A 25,192-nucleotide genomic window follows, 5' to 3' on the forward strand; every position below is an offset into this window, starting at 1 on the left:
TGCTATCCTTGTTTTCTCAAAGATCTCTCAGTGCAGGCTTTACTTGTTAATAAATTCTTCTTTCTGTCCTCTAAAACATGAAAAGTTGGAACACTAGAGAATGCTAATGTAATGTGAATGGTTTCTCACTCCAGGATGCATACAACATGGCAGAACTGCAGGTGTCTATTCAAACCAGCCCAGCCTATTCCCTCTACAAGAAGAAAGTAAAAACAGCAAAACTGAACAGCTTCTTTAGTGCTGCATCTCCAAGCATGCAGGCGCAGACCAGAACATCGGTGACTATGCAATCATCTTTTACAAGCAGAGCCTTTGGTCAGTACTTGTCAGATGTTGTTCGAGATGCTGACCACAGTCCCCAGGCTGTTCCACATGACTCACTGCAGGTGTTTCACACCGAAGGAGAAGGCTCAGTCGCTAGTGGTCTCAGTACCTTGAGCTCTTCTGAGCCAGATGAGGCTATAGTGTATGACAACATTAAAGAATGGGGACCAAAGTTTGAGAAATTAAGTGAACTCTACTCACATACAGATGCAGGAGATCGGTAGATACCAGCTGTACTATTTTCAAAGTGTTTGAAAGGGAGTGTGAAGGACAGCTTTTCATGCTCTTGCTCCTTACTTTCAGTGATTATGTACCAATGCCCTTCGTCCTTTTATTTTTTATTTTCAACACAACCTTCCCACTAATGGGCACCAATTTGCACTTAAGCTCCTACTATTACATATTTTCTTTATATTGGGACATTCTGAACGTTTACTTTTGGGGATAAAAACTAAAGGAAAGAAAGCATAAAGCAATGAGGTACTTAAAATGAAGTAATTCAGTGGTTTTGCTTGCAGTTGCATCAGTAGCTTGTTTGGGGAGGTCTGGCTTTTTATTTTATGGGCTAGATTAACTTGCAAATTTTCAAATGATAAATGTTCATGCAGAATTTTGTTCTTGCACATGTTTATGAGACAGTTTCAACTAATGGTTACGCACATTTTAGATAACGTGGCATTTTTTCTGGAAAAGGTAAAGGCTATTTTTACCCATGCCTAGTAATTTTGATTCACAGATGGCACATAAGTTATATTATTGTTTTCCTGATACATCTACCTGTGAGGAAACGTTAGCTAATGTCTTGTAATGGTCGCAAGTCAGTTATGTCAGATTCCATAGTTCATTACCAGAGCAGTCATAAACAGTGAATGAAAAATGAAATAAATAGAAGCTATGCAAAAAAAAAAAACAACAAAACAACAACAACAAAAAAAAAACCAAAACACAAACATAAACAAAAAAACACCCAAACAACAAAAAACTATCCCTTCCTAAAGCAGCATTAATTGTATCTGCACACCCTGTGTTCTTGCCACAGCTATGGATATACTGTCATGTTGGTTGCTTTTAATTTAATTTAGCTTGTAAGCTCTTTAGGGCAAGCAATGTCTTTTTATTTGCCTGTGAAGTATCGTGCATACCTAAAGCACCATATAAATAATAAATAAGCTTTCTGAATATGATGTCTCTTCCTTGCATATGTTTAAGGTCGACTAAAGTTTGGACTCCTGTTGAATTATTCCTCGCTCAGCTTTGATCAGCCACTTCCACAGACACATTCATGGACCCTGTTCTGGCTGAGAAGGAGCTGAGGGAAGCAGCCTGGCTGACGTGGACTCAAGCTCTGGGTATACACTTCAGACATTACATCTAAGTTTTCCATACACACTGCTCCAAGCTGATGGGGGCAACAGGCCAGCATTATTCTCAGAAACAAAGACTTTTTGCAATTATTCTAAGAAGAAAATTATTAACTTAACGGGCAATAGTTATTCATGTTGTACTCTTCACAGGCCTCATTCTACATTCAACTCTCAGGCTGGGATTCAGCAGCTGAGATGCAGACACAGTGTGCCCTGTCACTCTGAGCCTAACATTCACCATGTGAACAGGACATGGACTTGTACAAAAGGCAGATGGCAACAGATTGTCAGGTGTATTAGGCAGGACAAATGACAACAAATCCAATACGTCTCAAAACCCTCCAGTCACTTTCTTTTCTCTTATTCCATATCCTGGAGTCTTAATTCATTCTCACATGAATGCCAAGCTGAGATTGTAAACAAAATGCCATGAACACTAAATTCATTGCAGTTAAGCAAATTCCTGAGCTTCTCAGAAAAATTATAAACACGCTCACCTTCCCAAGAAAGTGCCCAAATAATCTGACTACAGGATATAGTGATAAGGAGAGCTCAGTCCCATTGAAGCTCTTAGACATCTGTGAAGTACTTAAATGGTCATTGGGTGGGAGTAAAAGCAAGCCAGACTAGAACTTTGTAGCTTGGTCACTTGTAGCTACATGGGCAGCTAGGTTGCATTGTCACAGCTGTAGAGTTGCTCAGGTTGAAAAGTCTCTCATTTCCATTCCCAAAGAGGCAATTTGGAAGCCGAACTGAGGTTGCTGCTCTACTACTGCTATCCCAATTCCAGCTATGGTACTGATTTGTAAATAAACAAATAAAATAAACACTCAGAGTTAATCTGTTTGGAACTGCAGTTTCACAAAGGTTTTTACAGAATAAAACAAAAAGGTCAGAAAAATATATTTCAAGTGCTACATGAACTCATGTATATAGAATCTCAGCATGTACTCATTTGCAGCTGTCATGCTCTATTAAAGACCTGCTTTCCTTGTTTCTAGAGATTGCTAATTAGTTCAGTTAATTTATGTCTTAATTTGCATGTTGTTCTTTTAACTACCGTGCAGTTTTTGAAAGCACTTGTTCCACACATATAAGACACAAGAATTTCAGTTCCTCTACAAAAACCCTTATCACAGTACAGCAGAAACATCTCTGCAGAACAAGGGACAGCTGGTCTGCCAACAGGAAGCTTTGCAATGAGTGAGGGGGAGAAAAAAATTTAAATAAACATCACTAGGTCCCTAGGTAGTTGGATTTTCAGTAATCTGGTACTTCTATTAATCTTCTTCCACATTCTTTACAGAATATAACATGTAAAGAACGTTTTATTTAGTATATTTGTAAAGGTCTGAAATTTAAATAATCATGTGGATATTAGTATTTAATCTGCCTGCCCACTGCATTAATCTTTGTGTTTTTCCCCTTTTAACATAACATTCCAAGTATGTAACATGTAGCCAAGCCATATGACAGCTGATTGTCCTTAGTCTGACCTACTGGCTCACATGCTTAGAAGAAAAACCGCAGCTGTGAAAGAAGCAGGGTTAGGAGAGGAGGAACAAGCTGAGCAATTACTTACTGAAATGACAAAAAATAAAATAAAAATAAAAATAAAATAGCCATGACCATTTCCTGGGGACTTGAATAGTGTGCACCTTCTTGTTGAGTGCTGTTGATGAATAAAGATGTTTTGAGAAACCCGCTTCTCTGGAACATGGAATCCTATTTACACAAGCACAACACGTTATGATTACATTCCATTAATTAAATTAATTGTACTTAACATTGGAGACAAAACTCTCAAAAAACTCCTTCTAAGAGTACTACTATGCATGTGAAGATGCCTGAGAAAAGTAGAAACTTATGAAAATTCTTTTCTTCCCTTAGTAGAGATTGAAATAAAAATAACAGCAACTTTCTCAGTCCATCCCACCATAAAAACCAAAATGTCCGATCTTCAAATTACACAATTTATTTAGTACACACATTCCTTTACAACATATAAAATAACTATATGTTAGATCACACCAACAGAACTTTGAAACACAAAATGAAAATATACTTACAGACCTAAGGGCTTTTCTCCCCTAAAAACATCCTGGCTACATGATAACATTTTGTCTCTGTGATTTAAAATAGGTTATTCAGTGCCTACCATTCCAGTGATAGTGCACAGCTTAGCAGTCCCTCCTAACAGAAGGTAATGCAGACAAGAAATGATGGTGTCATTCACATAGCCAATTATTTGTAAGATTTTTGTAAGCACAGTGCATTCTTGGGTGTGCATCGTCTTTAATATGATGAAACAACAATACCACAACAGCCACTTGGAAAAAAGGTGCATAAGGATAACGTGGTTCAGGAACAGATGAAGTCATACAACAAAAAAAATAAAATAAAAAAATTGCACATTTAAATGCAGTATTTCATAGTAAGACTCAAGAAGTGGAAGCAATCAGCCAGACAAACATGCCTCCTGGAGGTCTTCAGTACTTACGCCCAGCCTCCAGGAATACAAAATGTAGCCCTTTGTATCACCTGTGTCCCAGCCCAAAGCCTTGACCAACAGCCTCCCTAGCATGCCTTGCTGCTGGCGAGCCTTTCAAGTTGACCAGGAGAGCAGCTGCTTGCTGCTTCTGAGAGCTGTGCTGATGAGCGTGCCTTTCCTTGGAACTGGTAGGTGCTTTTGTTTCTTGGCATTTTCTACACTGCTGTTGTAAGATTGGTCTTCTAACTGCTTTACTATGTGGTTATTTAAGTGTGCACTTCCATCTTCTCTTACATGATTCAGGTACAGAAACTGTTGGAGTTTGCTAAATGCAAAAATTCTCAAAAATGTTTGGTATCCATCTAATGCTTCACGTTCTTTTGCGCTAATTTAGGGGGACGTTTGTATTAGGAGCAGAAGTCGTGTTACTGTGGTAGCTCTGCATCAGGGAAGATATGGGTTTCATGCCTGGCTTTTGCTTTTTACATTTTTTAAAAACAAAACCACTTGGTATTTTCTACAAAAAGGTTAAATTTCTTCTTTAGCTAAATTAGATGCTGTGCTATTGAAGAAAGGGAATCTATTTAAAAATACTTATTGTTATAGTCTGGACTTCCTAGTTTCAGCTGTTAGCAACAAATAAATTGTGAGAATCCTGAGGTACCACAGGAGCTTCAAATCTCTCGTTTCAATCAGGAGAAAGTTATGCACCTTTAAAGAAAGGTACAACCACATTTTTAAAATAAGACAGTTCAGTCTGGATATATTTTACCTTACATGTGCTTGTTTTCAATTACTGTAAGGCACTCACTGAGGAATTCACTGACCCATGCTTTCAGCAAGAACAGGCATGCATCATTACAGGCCTAATTAAAGTTTTAATACTGATTAAAATGTTTTATTATTGTATTATGTTAATCTGCAGTGGTCTCCAACCTCATTAAGGGATACAGAACAGAAATTATTCAGGAGTTTCAGTTGCTCGGTTTAACAACCTAGCCACTGTCAATGTTTGATTTAAATACAGTCTGATTAAAGTATGCTTTCCTTTTGTGTCAGCATGGAAGTACAGAGAGATGTTCAACATTGTTTAATGAGTATTTACTGAATATAAAACTGTTTGAGCATGTGACAGAACTATCTCCATCTCTGCAGTAATTTACCTTTGTACAACTGAAAAGGAAAAACATTTAAATCATTTGGAATTGGAACACAACTCAGTTGTGAAAGCTAATCTCATTACACATCTTGATTAAATTAAGTGGAGTTTGCTATCAGTAGCACTTTAAGTTTCCCATCATTAGAAATTAATTGCATTGGTAATTATTATAACAGAGTTATTTGCACAGGCCACAAACACTCTTATAGGTGTTCAAATGTTAATTCAACATTGGCCTAGAGGCACTTGATTATTACAATTCTGTTTTTCGTAAGAAATAAATGATCCTAGTGGATATCTAATTAAAGTTGGAGAGTACTGTTACACTTCCAATTAGACTTAATCTCTAATTTCAATATAAAACCAAAGCAGTGCTAAAACACAGTAAAAGTGACACATCATCTACATAGCATTTAAAAAGTCAATACAGTCTGCAAATTTCTTGTCTGGTAAAAAGACAAAGGCTACAAACAAATCACAAAATCTCAGGATTGAGGACTGCCTTCATTTCATCTTCCAAATATATTTTAAGTAACTGTAGTCTGTCTCTTAGCCTAGAGGGCATTGATACGGTGATTTTTTTCAACAAAATTGACAGCTTTGCATCTGGAATAAAGTAAATCAAAGCTGTAATGCCAGAAAGTTCCTGTCAATTTTAGGGGTTAATTTTTTTTGTGAAGTTGGCACTGTTCAATTTTGGTACCCTACTTCTGGAACTCGTGTGGGGGGAAATAGATCCTTTGTAGTTCAGAGAGCAAATAGAGAAAATAAAGCAAGAGTCCTAGCTGAGAAATTTGTTCTTTGTTTGTCCTGAGCATTCAAAAAGGATATTTTACAGGGATACATGCAACATGTATCAAGCATGCTCCGACCTCAATTTTCATCAGAAATACGACACTCCATCATTAAATGCTTCACATTATAAAATAGTGTGTTTCTGTCTCGCTAAAAATGTAGGACAATAATTTCTGCAATCACACTCACAAACTTGGAAACTCATATCCATATACATTCCCAATGAATTCAAAAGAGAGGCACTGAAAGAGCATATGAGACCTGTCGGAATAGATCAGATTTGTAAGATTAAACTGTTTTTTCTTTTTTCTTTTTATAACATTTTAAAGACTCACGTAGATAATACATCTTCAGTATAGAATAGCATGACCTGCTTTTGTTGAATTTCTATCATTTTGTAGTAAAAATGCACAGCACTGAGCAGATCTGCATAGGCTGCAGTGGTCATGCAGGCTGCTTGTTTTGTGTGTCTTTAAACTGGTTACAGCTGGAAAACAGTTATATCCTATGTATTCAGCAGGTCAGGTTTTATAATCAAAATGGTCCCAGATAGCATTTATTTATGAATCTATGAAAATTTTGGCAACGTCAAAAAGATTATCAAAACTAAAACTGTCTTTAAAAAAAACCCAAACAAATAAAAAAAAGAACTGCAGTAATTAGCAAGAAACCATCCTGTAAAATGTCTTACAAACGTAAAATGTTTGTAAATTTCAGCATTTTCTTACGTGGGTCCTAGCATTAAAATACTGAACTTGAAGCCATTGTTGGTAATGTTATTTATGCTTAGCAAGTTTGTAAACATGGAATGTTTTGTTCTGAAATACTCTAGTGAAGTGTATAGTATAAGAAGGCAGATTTTTTTTAATTTCCTCACAGAAGCGAGGATACAGCGAAGGCTTCAAATCCGGTTCATTCTCTCCCAAACCATCCATGATCTGTAATGCAATCGAACAGATTTGTGAAATATCTTTAGCCAATTCAGGTATAAGAAATAACAAGAAACTAAAAACAACTTTGACAACACATTCAGAGGGTCGGACTAGTTGGAGTTGTTAACAAACTGTGTTGAATGATAAGATTTGCTGTACCATTGTCTCTACTATGGATAAAAGGTTTACTTGTCAGTGGTAAATACCTGCTTTGAATAACACGGTCTGCTGTGGTTCCATGTCAGTTCTAGAAAAGCTTGAAGATTCCCCTAACAAGATTGTAATACAATTGTCTACTTTCCCCAAGGGAACCAAAGCTGTGAGGTGATTTACCCTGTGAAAACTGTTTGTGTACTGCTAACCTGAAGCTCAGCAGGAAGCTATCGCTTATTTTGTGCAGGCTGCATTTTATCAAATACTGGTAAATGCAAGGAGGGCTCATTAGGGCAATTTTGAGCATGTCCAAAAGCTCCATCAGATTTTACTTCCACACTCATGATGAAGTGGAAATGGTTGAAGCTACTCCAGGTCCTAACAGAACTTCAACAAGAAGCTAAAACATGTTTTCTTTATAAATCTATGTCATACTTACATGACCATTTGCTATATCTAGTAGGTCACGCAACCGACAGCCTCTACTGTGTCTTCTTTCATAACAAATGCTGTCTTCTAGGATCACATAGTCTGTGCTGAAGGATCGCAATATTCTGTAAACATCTTCAGGAGACCTCTTGGCATAGATCTGATAAATCTATAAAAGAAGAAAACAAGTTATAAGATACATGCATGATCATGTATTTGTATGCTCTTTCATGACTCTGTTACCTTGAACCAGAGGAAGAAATGAGATCCATGTGATCTGAATAAGGAATTAAAAAAACAAACAAACAACCCAACACACCCACAATAAACCAAAACTCCACTCTTATTCATTTGCCACTTAACGATATCTTATATTATATTCATATTTACATTATGGATGCTGTGGTAGTAGCACTGCTGCTGACTAAAAACTGAAATATATTTCAACTGTTTTCAGAAAGGCTCTGGTAGATGCCTGTAAAACTTTCAGAACAATTTTTCTGTATTCATATAGATTCTCCTGGGAACTGAAGGGATTACCAAGCAAATGAGGAAGTGTTCTATGTGGGTTTAACAACCCAACTGGGCAGCAGGATCGATTAATGCTAACAACACCCAACACAGTTCACTCAGAATGAGCCTGAGCATCTAGTTCACTTATTCAGACATAGCCAGATACTCAAAGCACTGAGTTTTGTAAATGAGATAAAGCCCAGGAACTGTACCTCACAGTAAGTTAGAGTAATAAGGAAAGCACATGTCACTTGCAGTATGCCATTAGAGGTGGAAGAGTTTTCCTGAATGGAGCCAGTGATACGGATAAACACTAGCTTAAGCAGTTGAAATACTCTTACCTGTTTTGTTCTCTCTCTCAGATGCTTATCCTCATAATGGGGATGATTAGTTAATGTCCGTCCAGTGCACAGTTTGACTCCAGCTAATAGCTGCATGCTTCCAGCAAACACTGCTGTGTTAGGAGTATTTGACCTAAACAAATGTTGATAAGTCTGAGGATATCTCTGTGGGGGCATTTTTGCATCACTTCAGATCAGACAGAAAAAAGATGGAAAAAATATTTCTCTCTCCACTATTCGGGGAGCAAACTGTTCAAGTAACTGTTTTTCTAAATATGAGGCCTTAAATTTCAACATTCCTTTTAATGATGTCCTCCTGAAAGTGTACTTCCGTATTTCATAGATTCAGGGTTCAGACAGACACTCAGTATCTGTAGATTTCCATATCCTAACTATTTAAATACTTCAGGAAACTTACTGCAACTTACATTTTGTATCTAAGTTCTTCTACATAAAACAGTTTATTTGAATGCATAAATTCATTACTGTCTCATTATTTACTTGGGATGAAAATTTTATTCTGTCAGATGTACTGATCTTCCTATTTGGGCAACTGTGGGAAACAAATTATGAAAGGAGTCTCCCAGTTTCAAAAAGCATGGATGTTGCTGGGGGGTATGCAACACGGGGGAACGTACCAGACAGAAATACTATTACTGATTTTGTGATGTCATCTGAAAACCATAGCCAGTGTAGAATTGTTGACTAAAAAAGTCCTTGGCATTTTGGGATTGTTTAAGTACCCTGCCAACAATCTCCAAAGATTTCTTATCCATGCTTCTCCCAACATGTTTAGAATATAAAATACATGAAAAGAGACAACAGACAAAAACGATAGCATAAATGTGCCAGACAGGAGAGGCTACTGTAAGTAGAGGCTAATAAGAGGTTGTAGTGTGCCAAGTGCATAGCTGGTTTCCATCTCTCAGTGGGCACATAGCTAAGGAATATTCTATCAAAAGATTAAAACAGCAGAAAGAAGTATACATTAAACCAAGTAAAATGAAATTGAGGGAATGTGAACAGATGCCTAAAATTCATATACATGCACACGTGGCAGCTATGATACTCAAACAAATGTGATGCTTCAGGGTGCACTTTAGGGAATCTTTTGAAGTTGCATCTACAAATTCAGTTATCTGTAAGCTCCATGACAGGCTTGAAAATGTAAGAGACAAGTATTAACTTTTACTATTGCCTTTCAAGAGATTATGCTTAGAGATGAATTAATAATTATAAAAACTTTCCTAAAAAATATTGCACTGCTGATCTCATCTGGGAAGGACAGAGAGAGTATTTTAATATGCCAGTGAAGCTTTCTCAGTATACAAGTTTTTCAGCAGTTTTCTAAAACCAGTTTTGTTTTAAAGTCTGAAAATATTTGATCTCTTTTAAAAATCTGTTTTACATAAAACATACAAAGCCATGAGCACTATAAATAAATGCTTCATTAAGAGAAATAAATTAGTCTTAGAACTGAATAAATGTAAATGTAATGGTCATGACAGGCTGTTAGCGAGGGTTCATCCTTGCATCTGCAGGAAAGCACAGTTCTTTAGACTAAGCTGGAAACAACGTGGACAAGGTTCAAACAGGGACTTCATGAAGCTTAGGCTCTAAATGGAAAATGACTCTCAGAATACCTTCATGTCAGCATTCATGTTTGGGTCACTAAAGTTTTAATGTGAGAAGTCTATTTCTGTTCAGGATTTGTTCAAGTGTTGCAGTGCTCAGCAGTACTTATCTCCTGACTTGGCCTCACCAGGGCAATTCTGCTGCTCTGATTCACAAAGAGCCCAAGAGCAAACTTTGCAGAGTCAGGCTTGGTTTAAAAAAAAACAAAACAAAACAAAAAAACACAAACAAACCACCACCAACAACCCAGGAGCAAACAAAAACACTGTTTCCAAGTAATAACCTGCAGCCTTTCCTTACAAAAGAAATCTAGAGCAAATGGCAAATGTCCTTTTTCCATTATGTAATAATAACACTGCTTGTCTAAAACATAGAACGTGCAGGGTTCAATTAGCCCCCTCTTTTCTAAAAGCCTAATTGCTTTTACCTAGATGGGGTGACAAACAGCTAAGTGTATTCTTTATTTACCAAGCATTATTTAAGCCAACATGTGGCTACTACCAGTGTGACCTCCCTGCAATGTCTGCCTTCCCTGTTCCTCTGGAACTTTAGATCACAGCTGCTACTGAGCTTCAATGTTCTGGAACAACCGCTAGAGGGAGATGTGACAATTAACTAATATTTGTCAGGTACAGGATAATTTCTACATTTCATGTGAGCATCCTTCTTTGACGCTACCTGAATCAGACACTAAGTGCTGTGGTCTGTATCCAAGGCAGCTAATGTGCTTCAAAGCACAGAATGACACTTCTCTATTATAGAAAAATGAAGCAATTTTTACAAATGTCTGAGCAAATGATGTATAAAATGAAAGGATAATTTGTTTTTATAGCTTTCTGCTAAGCTCTGTACCACACTGCCCAGCCTGCAAACAATTTATTCTGTACGAAATGTCACTAAATAATGACAAGGACTTAAGGTCAAACTGATTTACATTATATAATTTAAATGTTATTCCAAGCAGACCTGATGGCATTTTGAACAAATAATCTCATTTATTTTTGAAGTGCTAAGTTTTCAACAAGTTAATTACAGCTGAACTAATGGGTAAACTAAGCACTATAATAAAACGTGTGAAGCTTTCCTTTATCCAAGTTTAAGAATTTAGAGAATTATGTAAATACTAAACATTAAAAATAAAACAGCTTTACAGGAATTACAGGGTCTATGGTTTACTTGCGCAGATTCTAAAAGTGGTAGCAATTCTTTTTCTTACTAAGCTGCCAAAGAATTATTGCAACCTTGTTTTAAGGAAGTCCTTCTGAAATGGCAAATGTTGCAATTAGAGGTTTTATTGTTAGAAAGAAAATAGCTATTTCTATTGAATGTCCTCTGCAGTTCAGTCTGTAGTCAGCTTTCAAAGCTAGAAAATCTGATAAATCTCAGATTATTTCCTTTCCTAACACTTGCGTATGATATGAATCAGCAAAACAAAGGGACTTGAGAAGGAAATTCTGTCTCCTCAAGTATGCCACTCCAGAATTTTTTTTTTCCTTACAAGGTCTTTTTACTTGCAGAATGCTCTACTGAAATATTACAGGCTTAGTTGAAAATGGTAGGTGTCTCCAGTAAAATAAAAATGCTTCTTCCTCATGCCTGAGTCAAATCCATTTGACATAACTATGCTCTGGCAAATCATAGTCTTTTACTTTTCCACTGTTCTGGCTGTTTGAGATTATTAAAAAAAATAAATAAACAGAGAACCCCAAAGCCTGATGATATTCCTGATGTTGTTCCTGTTGTCTTAGGACTGAAGTCCAAACTAAGAACTTTAATATACACCTCGCATCTGGGAACAAAGCTGCAAACTATCCTTGGATTATTGGTAGGAGAAAATGAGGAACTGCGATATGCAAGCTTATTATGTCAAAAATTGTGCTGCAGAATAGATGCAATCTGATACTGTCTGTGGACTGGTTTATATATTTAAAATATTGTTTATCTCCTGAAAATGCCATGGTAATGTTAGTAAGGGGGAGAGTTAATGATTCATCTGCAGATGCTACATTGTGGACAGACTAATAGTTCGCTATGATTCAGACTATATATTTGGACAAGTTAATATGCATTTTGATCTAAGCAGATAAAGAGTTTTCTTATTGTCCAGAGTATGTGACACAGTTAATTCACTGCTACACATGACAAATTGGAGCTCCTCATGCTGAATTTTAATAATGAATGATTAATTTCTGACACCAATCTTGACAGATCATTAACTGTAGCAGAATTATCAAGCTCTACATCATACTTTTTTTTTTTTTTTTACACAATGAAACTCAAGAAAATCAGTCCTACTTTAAGAAACTTACCATAAATATTTGTCTTGAATTAAGTGTATTGATAACTAACTCTTTGTGTGAATAGTACTTGTAAACACAGTAAATTTTAAATAGCAATTTTCTCTGTCGTAACTCAACAGGAAAAGAGGACAAAAACCAGTTCAGGATTGTCAGTGCAAAGAACATAGGAAAACTCGCTCTTATTGGAGCAAGTCAAATCCAGTGCATGGCTGGGAATAAATCCACCTATGTATTTTATGCTTATCCATACCAAACTTCATCTATTGTACACAGGAGACCTGAACTATCTGAACTACCTGAATAGGAGGCATTTACTATCTTTCAATAAAACAGAAGTGCTAAATTGGGCAGGCTGGTTAACATTAGTCACAAAATTGTGTCAGTATGGCTGCAGAGATTCTAAGTGATGGAGAAAACGTGGCCTGTTTTCACAGTAAGTCAGAGAAAGTGTGTAATGAATTCCACTTCTGAATTATTCCTTCTCTATTATGGATTAAAGAAATACAACATTATGGAGTGTAATAAATACACTACTATGGAAAAATGTACTGGGTGAGTGGTTTCACTCAAATACACTGCATATGAAAACATAACAGAGAGCTCCAAGGAAATACTTCAAATAGGTCAGTGTTCAATGTAGTAAACTCAGATGTACATTCCAGAATATTCTCTGCTGTAAAAAAACTGGCTTTGAAAAAAAATCTTTGCCAAAGATTAAAAATATATGTATATCATTAAATGTTCCAAATAAATACAAATTCTAGGAATGTCTGTCCTCAAAATTTAACCTGCAAGATTTTAGTGATAAGCTCTAAATAGCTCTAAATAGAAGTTAATAGAATGCATCTCTTAAATTCACAATCCTCCAGAGAACATCCTTTTTGGCATTTCTTCTCAGGATCTTTTATATGCTGTGCTCCAAACTGTTCCCATGAATAAAACACCTACTTTCCTATACTCTGTGAGAAGGCAGATGTGATGAGGTGGGCTTGAAATATTTCTCACACTTCTGAAAGAGATGTTCTACCTATTTTTAGCCTTGTCAAGTACAAATAATTTGTTTACAGTTCGGAGCATATGCAGGGACAAATTCTTGTAAGCATAAATATTTTAAAGTTCAAGAAACAGACTGTAGAGTACAGATTTCTCAGCTGTACAACCTTACATCTCAGCTTTTTAAAATTATGAAGTAGGAGAAAATTTTTTGAATGTGAAGAGCTACTAATATAAGGAGGTAGACATAATATGATGGAAGAATCTTGATGCTTCCAAATTGACCTCCTTCAGCTGGGAAAACTTTGTGCTCTTGGGAGCAAATGGAGTCAACTGACACAGACACACATGCAATGCAATTGCATGATACTGAACCAGAGAAGAGCAGGCTGAGGGACTTTACGTATAGCTGTTCTCCACAGCCATTAATATGGTAACCTCTAGATACCCCATTCATCTGTAACTATCTCCATGGGTCACCAGAGTTCACTGATAACCTGTGATAAACAGAACAGAGGACTATAACTAAGAACATTAGATTTACATAAATAGCATTTAAGTTAAATAGAGAAAAAATCCTCTTACTTAATCCAGTTCATCAGCTCCACAGTGTCTGGGTCATAGAATTCTCTGAGCTCTAACAGTTCATCCATTATTCCTGGCCAGAACTGCAATTAAAATACACAGACTGAAGACAGAATGAAAAAAAAAAAGCCACCAAAAACAAAAACAACCATCACAAGGATGCTGAAATAGATATTAATTCCTCTCAGTTGGTAATCAGTCTTGTCCAGCTCACTGATTACAAGACTCAAGCTCTACTCTTCTTATGAAAGATATGTGACTGTCATAATAATATAAATTTTGAGAGTTACATATCTGCAGCTCCTGCTAGATGACCAGAAGAATCCTAATGACTTCTTCTGGTGACCTTGAGGAGAAAAATAACTTTTTTCAAATTCTGATCTCACTGAAGTTTCCCAGTACTCTATCAGTTTAAGACCAGTTTATAACTTAATACCCGTGGGAAACTAAAAGTTGCCACCAAAAGTGATTGTTGAGCATGGTATCTACTTCACAAACAAGTCACTTCAGTTCTTTGAATGAATCGTAATGTTTTGAGTTTTTTTCCAGCCAGAGCAAGCTTTAAGAAAAGGAATAAGATAAAGAATAGTTCAGTGTGTAACAGCCAAGATATCAAAGCCATCAAAGACTGACCAAAAAAACTCCAAACAACTAAAAGAACAAATTTTTGTTGCTTAATGTCACGGAGTTGATTAGATCAATCTACGTCTGTGACAGGTGGCAACAGGCCTCTAGAAGATATTCAAGGGCAAAAGGGATCAATTAAGAAAGATGACAATGCTAATGACTGATTGTTTTGTATCTGTCTTTACTAGAGAAGCAGTAATGGGTGAAACCCATTCCAATCCTACTTTCTTTAGATAATAAGAATTGCTGGCTTGTAAAGTGAAATTTCACCAGAAAAAGTATAAGAAAAGTATAAGAAAAACCTCCTGCTGATTAAAAAAGCAACAAATCTTCTAATTTATACCATTTTTCATCCTGGAACTCGGGACAAATTTGAAACTGATCCTGCTGAGCTACTTGGTAAAAATATGTTCTTTCACTAGAAGTGTAATTATGTAGGACTGGAGCACAGGAGATATAATTGGCCCAATTAAGACGCTTATTAGTATAACTCCGTACTTGATACATTTGTTAAATACTGACTACACTGAAAAACATCTAATAGATAGTTATGGCAGAAATACTGGCTTTGGCTGTGTATTGCAAAGTGCTCTAGTATTATAACAGTGTATTTCTGCTCTTCAGAAAATTTCCCTTGAGATTAATAAGTAAATTAAGCAGTTGTGAAATGAGGGAAGACAAATTCTTCTCTTCACTGCTGAATTACCCCATGAAGCCAAAGATTTTTGGGAGGTTGGAACATCACTTCTGACTGGAGGCTGAAAGAAATCGACTCTTTTAATTCTATAAATTATTTTATAAACCTGCTCTGTGATGTACTGAAAATGTGATGACGCTGGGCTATCTACTGAATGCTGGGGCAGCTAAAGAATTCACAGAAATAATTTAACACTTTCAGTTTATCTGAAAGAAGTTGTTTGTGTCATACTAATGAAGAAAACCTTTTAAATAGGAATATAGATGTTTTGTAGGTCTCAAGACTTAATGAAATCTGAACAACTAGCATTTTAGCTGCATCCGTATCTGAAAAAGTTAATGATTGAGTGATATATTTGGGACCCTAGTAACCACAAGCCTCAACAGAGGCTTTCGTTAGTTTACTTAGGATTAGGCTAATAATCCCATAATGCTCCTATTTTGAGGAATGGTGCTGAAGCTTGGTTCTTCTGACAAATGCAACCAGAACAGGTTATAGAATGCAAATTAACATTCACTGTTAGTTCAAAATAGCTAACTATGATGGTTAGTTAAAGTTTGCGATGAATGTGCAAGATGTTCATGCAGTCTGAGCAGTCATTGTGCAAGAACACATGGATTCTTATCTGGAAAGTAGAAAGATAAAGTCCCTTATCTAAAGCCACTTGCTCTGTCTTTTTTGTTTAAAGCTTCTGGAGGGAGAATACAAAATGCTGTCTCAAAGAACTGACTGGCAGTTTCTGGATCTTCCTCTGTAAGAATTTTTATTCCAGGCGTTGAGGGGAAATCTGGTGACAAGCTTTATCTGTCTATTGGTCTGTCGGCTAATCTTCTTCCTGAAAGCTCCCTAACTTCTTTTGCCTTTCAAAGAAGACATACGTAGATATCCACACCTCTTGTAGCTGTATTTGTAAGAACTGACTTCTGAAAGTCCAACAAAAAATACCAGGCTGGCAAATTTCACTATTCTTGCTGAGCACTTTGAATAGTGGTATTTTTAATGTCAGTAAAAATTATTTCCCATATCTAGGGGGAAAAAAAACAACCATGAAAATGAGACTGACTGATCTAAAGCATATAAAAATCAGTGATTTCTGTTGACTTCAGAATCGAATCTGACAGGATTCAAGAACTTTCTATCTACTCATAAAGAATGAGAAGAAATGCATTCCTATCTGATCTGTCACATTAGACCATCAGTTAGAATGTTATGCTCTTAGCATCACCTGTATCGAAACAAATGTCATTATTTCAATCATTTGCATAGATGGTAGAAATGGTAAATGACTTCCCCAACTAGCACGCAAATGAAAAAAAAATAATTCTAAGTTGTCCACTTGTAGAATATATCAGTGCAACTTCACTAAATAAACTGTTGCAGAAGTTAATTCTCCAATGAAGAACCTTCTGATTTTTTTTTCTTTGCAAATGCAGGTTAAAAGGAAAGTATGCCAGTTAGTTTAATGATAGAACTCTCCCTACTTTGACAGACTAATAAACTTGTAGATGTTATAATTTTAGCCCATTATTTATGCTTTTTATGTTCTGTATTTTAAAATGTATCAGATGAGGCAATGCAGTATATTTTGCAGTGAATGTTTTGATTATTTCTGCTCTTACAATAAATCATTACACAATTGAACAATGTGCATGTAATCTGCATTTTTTTAATGTAACTTAGGTAAAATCAAAACAGACAGCCCATATTTCCATAAAGTTATGCATATAAATCATACTTAGTAACTTAAACATATAATTAGACAAACCCATCTTTTTTCTATGAACACTACTTTAGATCAAATGAGTCCAAATTACTCTTCATATATTTTTGTTCATATGAAATTGTATTTACACGTTAAGTAGGTCTATCATGATTTTGAAAATTTAGCTATAAATGTCTAAACAGTTATGCATAAGAATCTCTTTAGAAAACTCCATTCAATTAAAAAATGCCAAAACATTGAGCGAAAAATACTTACCTTATATAAAATGTATAGTAATGTAATTATTGGTATCAAATATTTAATCACTTGTGTCTAAGAAAAACCACAAAAGAAAAGGTTATTGTTACAGTACATTTATTTGGTTACTTAGTTATTAACATATTGATCTGACACACTATAATGTGCTGGAATTTACATATTGTGAATTTTAAAGTCACAATCCGATTTTGATTTTGTTTTAAAGTGAAGCCCTTCTTATACACCCATGATAAAGTGATGGATTTATAACTATATGTTTAATCTGCTTTCTACAAACACTGTGTTTTTCACTTTAACAGATTGTAAAGTTCTTTTTGGACTGCTGCTGATTTCTTATTATGGTGACTAAGATGTAATGCTGTCGTTATTTTTCATAGCTATATCAATATTGCCATCTAGAGTATTAAAATGGAATTGTTCAATATATAGGACACTAGAAAATATGCTTTATTAAATAAGTTAATACAAATGTGCTTCTGAAATAATTTGTTTGAAAGGACAAACAAAATTCATTTGATTTTTAAAGTTTTGAGTCTTGACTGGTTTAACAAAAAAAAAAAAAAAAAAAAGCTTTATGAAATGCAGTAAGCATAGTGCTAACCCGCTGTGACGTGTAGAGATGAGCACATTTCAAGATAAGTCGCCACACTTCGGTACTACACAGACCAAAAGATGCAAATACACACATGTGGGATGTCCAGAGGTACTTCATTCTGAAATAATACAGACAAGTTTTTGCCTTTTCACTTTTTGCCAGTCTGTATTGATAAGGGAATTTATGTTAGAGAAATTCTGAACAGTTTTCTTGGACTTTCAGGACTCTACAATAATTTTGTGAAACATAAACGTCACTCTTTACTGTGTGCTCTTGAGAACATATCTGCCCCAAAACTCCAAACAATATTTTTGTTAGGATTTTGGGAAATGCTTTAGGAAAGAAGGAATGATAGATCCAGGAGAAAAAGAAGGTTCTTAGCCCTATCAGTTTGTGGTCAGCATATTTTACACTCTCACTAATATGTGTTGTCTACGAAAACCTTTAGTAAATTAATTATTAGAAAGTACCTCATTGTGCTTAATGCCAGACATCCAAAAAGAACGGTGTGAATTAAGTTGTAAGCAGCATCAGGCTTCAGTGATACAGTGCATTCTTCCATTTTTTCGAGGGCTTGATTTGAACAGCTGATTAAGCACAACAAGTAATAAGTGTTAATAAAAGCATTTAATCCTTCTGATATTAAAGGGCAATACTGCTATTGTGAGTCCACAATCTTATATTACACCTGATATAATTAAGCCTTCTAGCACCAGCTTGATACAGCATTAAGTATTTACTTTCACATATGCTTTTCTAGAAGTAATTGTTTCTAGACCTCAATTGTTTCTAGAAACTCATGCTTGAACATCTTGGTCTAATGCTGTCAGTTCCCAAGCCTGCTGAAGAAGACAAAACTGATTTAAAAAAACCAAACAAACACCTAAAAACCAAAACAACAATGACAGAACATGACAAACTGAATTATTTTTTAAATGTATTTTACCTGAGGTTCCGAAGAGCAACAATGACAGCTGTTACTGTCATAGGGAAGAGAACGAATATGTAGACATAAAAAAGTAATGTATCAGAGAGTCTTGAAAAAGTATTTAAGGGCAGTAAACCAAAAGCTTCTTCACAAAGATAGAGACTAGCATCAAAATCTCTAAAGAAAAAAGAATAATACTTGTCATCATGTATGTCATAATTTGAAATAAAGAAGAATCAGTTTTTCTTTTTTCTCAAGCAATCATAACGCCACGGTTGTGCCGTTGTTGAAGTTGAACAACAAAAAGTAGAATTGCAGCTAAATCATACCTTGTTGCTCCAAATCCAAATTTTGCTTTGAGGAATTTGAATATATGTTCATCTGACTCAAGATTAAGAATTTTCTATGGAGGATGGAAAAAATAAAAGAGCAATCATTGTAAGTATAAAAAAAACCTAAAAGGTTAAGAAAACTTGTTTACTATGTTAAATCAAACTGTGAAGAAGCACAGGCTTACAAAGGTAGGATGTTTTGCAATGAAATAAGCACTCATTTTGTAATGTGGTGCTGTGGCCCCAGGAGCAAATTATTTACATTTTAAAATACACTTAAAAATATATATATATTTACAGATAAATTCTACCAATGATAAGTTGGCTTTAGCCATATTTTCTACTTCCCTGACTTATTACATCATACTGTGATATTTTTATACTCCTCGTGTACTAAGTTTTAACATTTGGATTATGAAGTCTCTGGAAGAAAAAGTGTTATTGTCTTCACTATTGTGTAGATCTCAATGCACAAGAAGCAAGTAAAGGTATTGTATCACCTACATCATTTTTATAGCAAATATTCAATATAACTGTGTGAACTGAAAAGTCAATCAATGAAACTTAGCAAACGCTGAGCAGTATCGTAATGTAGTATAAATCTAGTTTATTCATAACTTGAAGCCACCTACAGGTGGGCTTTTAGTTATGAATATGTATTTGAATATGTGGTGTTAATTTACATTAACAATTTTAAGACTGTGTTTCAAAATCATACCAACACAGTTAGCAAAACAATCTTTAATTTCTGAAACCTATTCTGAAACACAGCAAAATCATGGAAACTTTTAAAGATGTTGTTGTACGTGACCTGTTAACAAGTATCTTTCAATGCATTAAATTTTGTAACACTTCTGTATTAAAAGTAATTTGCTTACCTTGATAAATTTATTTACTAGAAGAGTCAAGCTTGACACTAATAGTGCATGGAGGATAAGTTTCCGAAGCCTATTAAGCAAGCTGCCTGTTTTTAGGTTTTTCTAGAAAGAAGAAAATATTGAAGTACTTAAAATGTCTAGGATTTGTATGTAATTGGAACAGAACCAACACAGACTATTTGAAATCACTTATGTAATTAGGCCTTAAGTCAGGATGAGATTTGTATTAGGCTCACAAGCAAAAGTTCAGACATGTAAATATCTAAAATAAAGATATATTTATTCCTTGAAACTGAAGGAATGACATCATAAAAAACCCTTCAGCATATTGTTTTAGCATAGTTCTGTAACTAGCCAAGTATGTATCTTTTCAATTATCTATTCATTACACTTTTCACCTAAATGTGGCAATGTGACAACAACTGTCAGTTGATATGATTTTGACCAATTCAAAGCTCCAGATCTGAGAACTGTTTCACTCATAGACAACTTGGAGTGGGTGCAGATATCATCTTAAAAAAATAAAAAAATAAAATCACAGTTCTGATTTTACAAGGTTGGGTGAGTGAGAGACAGCAGGGAATGCTCTATAGGTTCATATATTCTGGCTATTGGCTGTCAACAGTTCCACTATCCGGGGAAAAAAAGAGACTGTATGTAAATAGAGGAAAAATCCCAATCTTTGAAGGAAAAAACCTATTTCAGTAAACTGAATTTGACAGGTACCTATTTCTCATAGAATATTTTGCTTGAGGCAGATCTCTGCATCCAAGACAAAACCTGCTGAAACAGGTGTGAAGTCCATTTATGCAGATTTTATGTGGAATTCAAATGGCAGCTTGTACAATCATAAATGTTAAAAGAAATCACAGAATTATGGTGTTTGATGTGCTCAATTGTAGTTAGTGTAATTGAATACATTATTTGATCATGCAATGTTTTTGTTCTTCTACTCTAAAGTAATTTTTCTAATTAGTATTAGAAATTTAAGATTATAATGCATATAAATTACTCACTTATACTGTTTATATATTACTTCAAACATATTTCAATACATACCTGGATTGTTCTTGCTATCAAGATAGAAGCATTAAAGCTTATAAGTAATGATCCAAGAATCATTGAGTTAAAGAACTGTAGGGCACAGACTAGCAGTAATCCAGAAAGTTGGATGATATAGAGCCACATAACCTGTAAAAATGAGATTTTTATGACTCAAAATTTTACTGTAAGCTGCTTTACTTTTACTGTGTTTTATAATTTATTTCAGCATCAATTATTTTTACAAAACAATTTTCTTGCACAAAATCATCATACAGCCATTACTATATTTTTTCTATATTTATAGAAATAGTAGTTAATATTTTATACTTTTCCTGGGAAACCTGATGCTGTAATAAATTGGGCAAGTTAAATACTTGCAGAGTGAGGAAAATATTAATTAGTTAGGATTTGGGAGATGTAATCTATTTTCTTTAGTCACAAAAGTATATCTGTAGCCTCTAGCATGTTTTTATGACTAAAGACCTTCAGCTTAATGCAGTACAGCATTAATTATTATCTAATCCCTGTGTAACTTCCTTTATGTCTTTTCAAACCATTATGTCCATTTACTTCGATGCAAACACTAAAAAAACAGCTGATTTTCTGATACATTGGTGCCAAAACCATAAATTTTACTTTACAAAAAGTAAAGTTCAGTCTTGCTTTACTGTGGTCATCAAGTTGATTGTTAAATGGCAGTGTTAAGCAGTGCTTTTGGAAAATTAATATGGAATAACAGTGGTGTAGTAAATCCATTAAAGTTCAGCTTTATGCTGTTAATTTAAGGTAATTTAAGGTAAACTGTAATTTAAGGTATGCCAGCATTGAAGGTAGCTAATTAGTCACATTAATTGTTAATTTCAGCTTACATGTACAAATATAATGAAAACGGTTCAGTAACTCTTAAATAAACCACATTATTGTGATATGTATTCACCATACTAACATTTGGTTATGTTAAAACAATCACTAATATTCAAATCAGCATCAAATTTTGAATGAAATTAACCTGAATTACTCATCATTCTATCATAACTTTTCTTAAATTTAAGTGAGAAGCTTTTTCGAATTGTGTACTAATCGCAAAGGCTATAATGCCAGCAGAACTGTACGCTGGCATTGGATTCAAAGAAAGTGGTTTCATCTTCTATAGTGTACTTCTTTCCTAAGATCTTCCTAGTGATGTTTGCTTTACTTTTGTCTCATTCAGTTTGTGGTGAATTTCAATATTATTTTGTGCTGGACAACAGCTTATAACAGATAACTGTTTCTCCTGAGCAGTCCTGTCCACCTTTCTCTTTCCTTTTGTGGTACAGTGCCTCTACCTAGCTTTCAAACAAGGATGTACAGAAGTTCAAGTAAAATTCTTAAACTCTTATGACTTCAGCTCAAAGATTTTTTTTTTTCCTGACCATTTCTATAGGACATGTTCAAGTTGTGGTAAATAAATGTTAGAATGGTGTTTAAAACCAGTCCCATTAGTACTGTCAAACTGTAGCAATGTCTTAACAAAATTAGATGAAAGTTTAGCAACATAAGTTAACTACATGAAGTGAAAATCAGCTGGGAAAAAAAACAGATGATGTATATTTTGATTATTCACTTTTTCACTTAAAAGACATGTGCTATGATTATTCAGAAGCACAAGGGCATACAGGCCTTACACCAGTTAGTGTAATACTTCCAGAACTGTTAGCTTTATCATAGAAAAGAGAAAAGTTTGCTTATTTCCAAACATGATCTTACCTTTGCTGTGGGAAGTATGTCAAAGCAGTCCAGTATGAATAATGCCAATGCTTGTATCAGCATCATAAACTGATTAAATTGCCAAGTCAAGCTAAAGAGGAAGGTGGCTACAAATACAGCCAGAAGCGTCAATCTCTAGGAGGGTGGAAAGAAGATTTATTTCACATTTACTTTCTTTATCAGATTATTTAATTTGGTTTTAAATTCATTTTTAAAATGAGAATTCATGCTCTTTAACTGCAGTAACTATTTGCTTGAGTTTTTTTGGAGCTTCAAGTACTTGTATTTATGTTATGTACGTATACATAGTATATGTAAAAGCATAGTTTGTATATATATTTTGTGTGTATATATAAATACCTATTCACACGGACATACATTAACTCCAGTGCTAGAAATGCTTTTAAAGTAATTTTCCCCAAGTTCTACATGAGTATTTCTGATAGTAGTTTTATTGTGTTGTACTTATAAGATATACTCACTTCTTGAGCCGGCTGCAAATGACTTCTGAATAGGTACGTGATGGCTGCTATCTGAACTGCAAAGAATGGCAGGGCCCAGTTTTCTCTCAAGGGAATGGTGAATTCTACTCTTGTAGTATCTATTCTGCAAAACAGTTTCATAAATTTAAAGCAATTATGAAGATTCTGCAGATCTACAGATTGTTTCTATGACTCAAGAGTTGTACTTACACATCACTTATTGTTAAAAAATTTGTAGGATGTATTAAATATTGCTGCTAAAGCACTGCCTGGTTAACTTAGAAATAAACAGAGCAATCTCAAAGTGCAGCATGTGGAGTTCAAGTCACAAGTAATTCTACTTTGCCTTTTGGTTTCTGTAAAAGCAATTATCAGAATGTTAAGCCATCAGATTCTCCAGTATGAGCCCAATGCATTGGATCTTAATACTGCTAATCTAGTCAGAAACTTTAGGTAATTTCTGTAATACTCTAACATAAAATCTATGTTACAGAAGTTAGGAAAAACTTCCCAACGGTCAATCATTATAAAAACTCAAAGTTTATAGCAACTAAATCAAATTTATCTTGTGTAGATAAAATGTTTGCTAAACACAAAACAAGCAATACGCATGAGACCTGCTTACTCTCAGATGTAAAATGCACTACTCAGATGTACTTCACTTGGTCAGTGTTAATCTGAAATCAATTCCATGTACTTATTCTATCTCCATAAGTGGTAACAGACGTTGTTTATGAATTATTAGAAAAAAAAGACAAATCCAAAGCTTTTGTAGGTGAAAAAGATGACATTATGAAATAAACATGTGAACACATTGCACATGTTTTTAAACCACTTTAGTCCTAGGACAAATAACACTCATTTTAACAATACATACACATATTTGTTCTGGAATGGATATGTCTGCAGATATAAACTTCTTCAGAACTGCTGATGAACATACCAAACATTTCTGACAGAAGTGACACTGTACTTTTATGTTCTTGCTTGTTACAGAAAACAGCCCATGTCACTAGCTTTAGCTTCATTCCAGTAGTTCAGTGCCTGCTTAAAGAAAGTCCCTATTGTTTCTCCCTGAATGGGGAAATGGTGGTAAAGAACTAGGGTAGTTCAACTGACAATTTTTTTTTTTTTATTTCCTACAGGAATAAGGGAACAGAGAAGCTGAACTTAGTGTGATGATCTTAGGCTGTTGGAAGAATCCCTGAAGGCTGGCTGTGCAGATAGTAAGGTGAGACCTGAAGAATGTATAAACAGATGTCCTTTTAGCACTTAGTGCACCTCAGGCTGGAAAAGACAGGGTATGTTATCTGCAGATTCAGACGCATCTGAAAGATGTAGTTTACTCTCTGAGATCAACTCTAACCAAAATTTTATATTCCAATTTCTTGAAACTTTAAAATTCCAAGTCTGCATTTTCAGCTCATTTTTTGATTGCCAATTATTTTCTATTTTTTTTCATTTTCTGGCTAATTGGAGAGAAACTGTCTAGTTTGAGCATGCATCTGAAAGTTTAGTGCCCTATCATTGACATGAGGTAAAATTTTAGAAAAACTGAATGTTGACTCTCACCTACCTGTTGGTAATATACCAGCAAGCTGCCAGTAACCCTGAAAGCCATGTTCCACTAAGAAGCCAGCTTGTTACATACAGAGCAATGACATAAACTGCCTGAAGTCCAAACAAAGTGTAGATATAAAAATAAACAGGCTCTAGGTATTGCTGTAAAACACAAGAACACTGATGTTGTCATAAAACATTTGGGGAGGGGATTATACTTAACATGAATTAGATTTTGTTTTAATAAATTAAAAAGGCATGAGAAATGTTTCTAATTGGAAAAAAAACAAAACTGAAAAGAAGAGCTA

The 25,192-nt window shown here is 34.8% G+C and overlaps 2 protein-coding genes across 5 annotated transcripts in view; one reads left to right on the plus strand and one right to left on the minus strand.

The window, feature by feature from the left end:
• Nucleotides 1-1,245, plus strand: part of LOC128082441 (neural-cadherin-like) — a 45,185-nt gene extending 43,940 nt beyond the window's left edge. For both annotated transcript variants that reach the window (XM_052686567.1, XM_052686564.1), the window contains one exon: nt 135-1,245. In XM_052686567.1, the coding sequence (XP_052542527.1) occupies nt 135-548 (414 nt within the window). In that variant the 3' untranslated portion in view covers nt 549-1,245. The remainder of the gene's footprint in view (nt 1-134) is intronic.
• Nucleotides 1,246-3,647: 2,402 nt separating this feature from the next.
• Nucleotides 3,648-25,192, minus strand: part of DPY19L3 (dpy-19 like C-mannosyltransferase 3) — a 30,230-nt gene continuing 8,685 nt past the window's right edge. For all 3 annotated transcript variants that reach the window (XM_052686584.1, XM_052686585.1, XM_052686583.1), the window contains exons 6-19: nt 24,901-25,046; nt 23,325-23,448; nt 22,843-22,977; nt 21,112-21,243; nt 20,053-20,154; nt 19,172-19,245; nt 18,861-19,019; nt 18,385-18,501; nt 17,921-18,032; nt 17,317-17,373; nt 14,015-14,097; nt 8,502-8,634; nt 7,658-7,816; nt 3,648-7,071 (exon numbers count right to left, since the gene is read on the minus strand). In XM_052686584.1, the coding sequence (XP_052542544.1) occupies nt 6,910-7,071; nt 7,658-7,816; nt 8,502-8,634; nt 14,015-14,097; nt 17,317-17,373; nt 17,921-18,032; nt 18,385-18,501; nt 18,861-19,019; nt 19,172-19,245; nt 20,053-20,154; nt 21,112-21,243; nt 22,843-22,977; nt 23,325-23,448; nt 24,901-25,046 (1,695 nt within the window). In that variant the 3' untranslated portion in view covers nt 3,648-6,909. The remainder of the gene's footprint in view (nt 7,072-7,657; nt 7,817-8,501; nt 8,635-14,014; nt 14,098-17,316; nt 17,374-17,920; nt 18,033-18,384; nt 18,502-18,860; nt 19,020-19,171; nt 19,246-20,052; nt 20,155-21,111; nt 21,244-22,842; nt 22,978-23,324; nt 23,449-24,900; nt 25,047-25,192) is intronic.

The sequence above is a fragment of the Tympanuchus pallidicinctus genome, unplaced genomic scaffold (assembly GCF_026119805.1).
Source record: "Tympanuchus pallidicinctus isolate F22 unplaced genomic scaffold, pur_lepc_1.0 scaffold22, whole genome shotgun sequence".
NCBI classification, from domain to species: domain Eukaryota; kingdom Metazoa; phylum Chordata; class Aves; order Galliformes; family Phasianidae; genus Tympanuchus; species Tympanuchus pallidicinctus.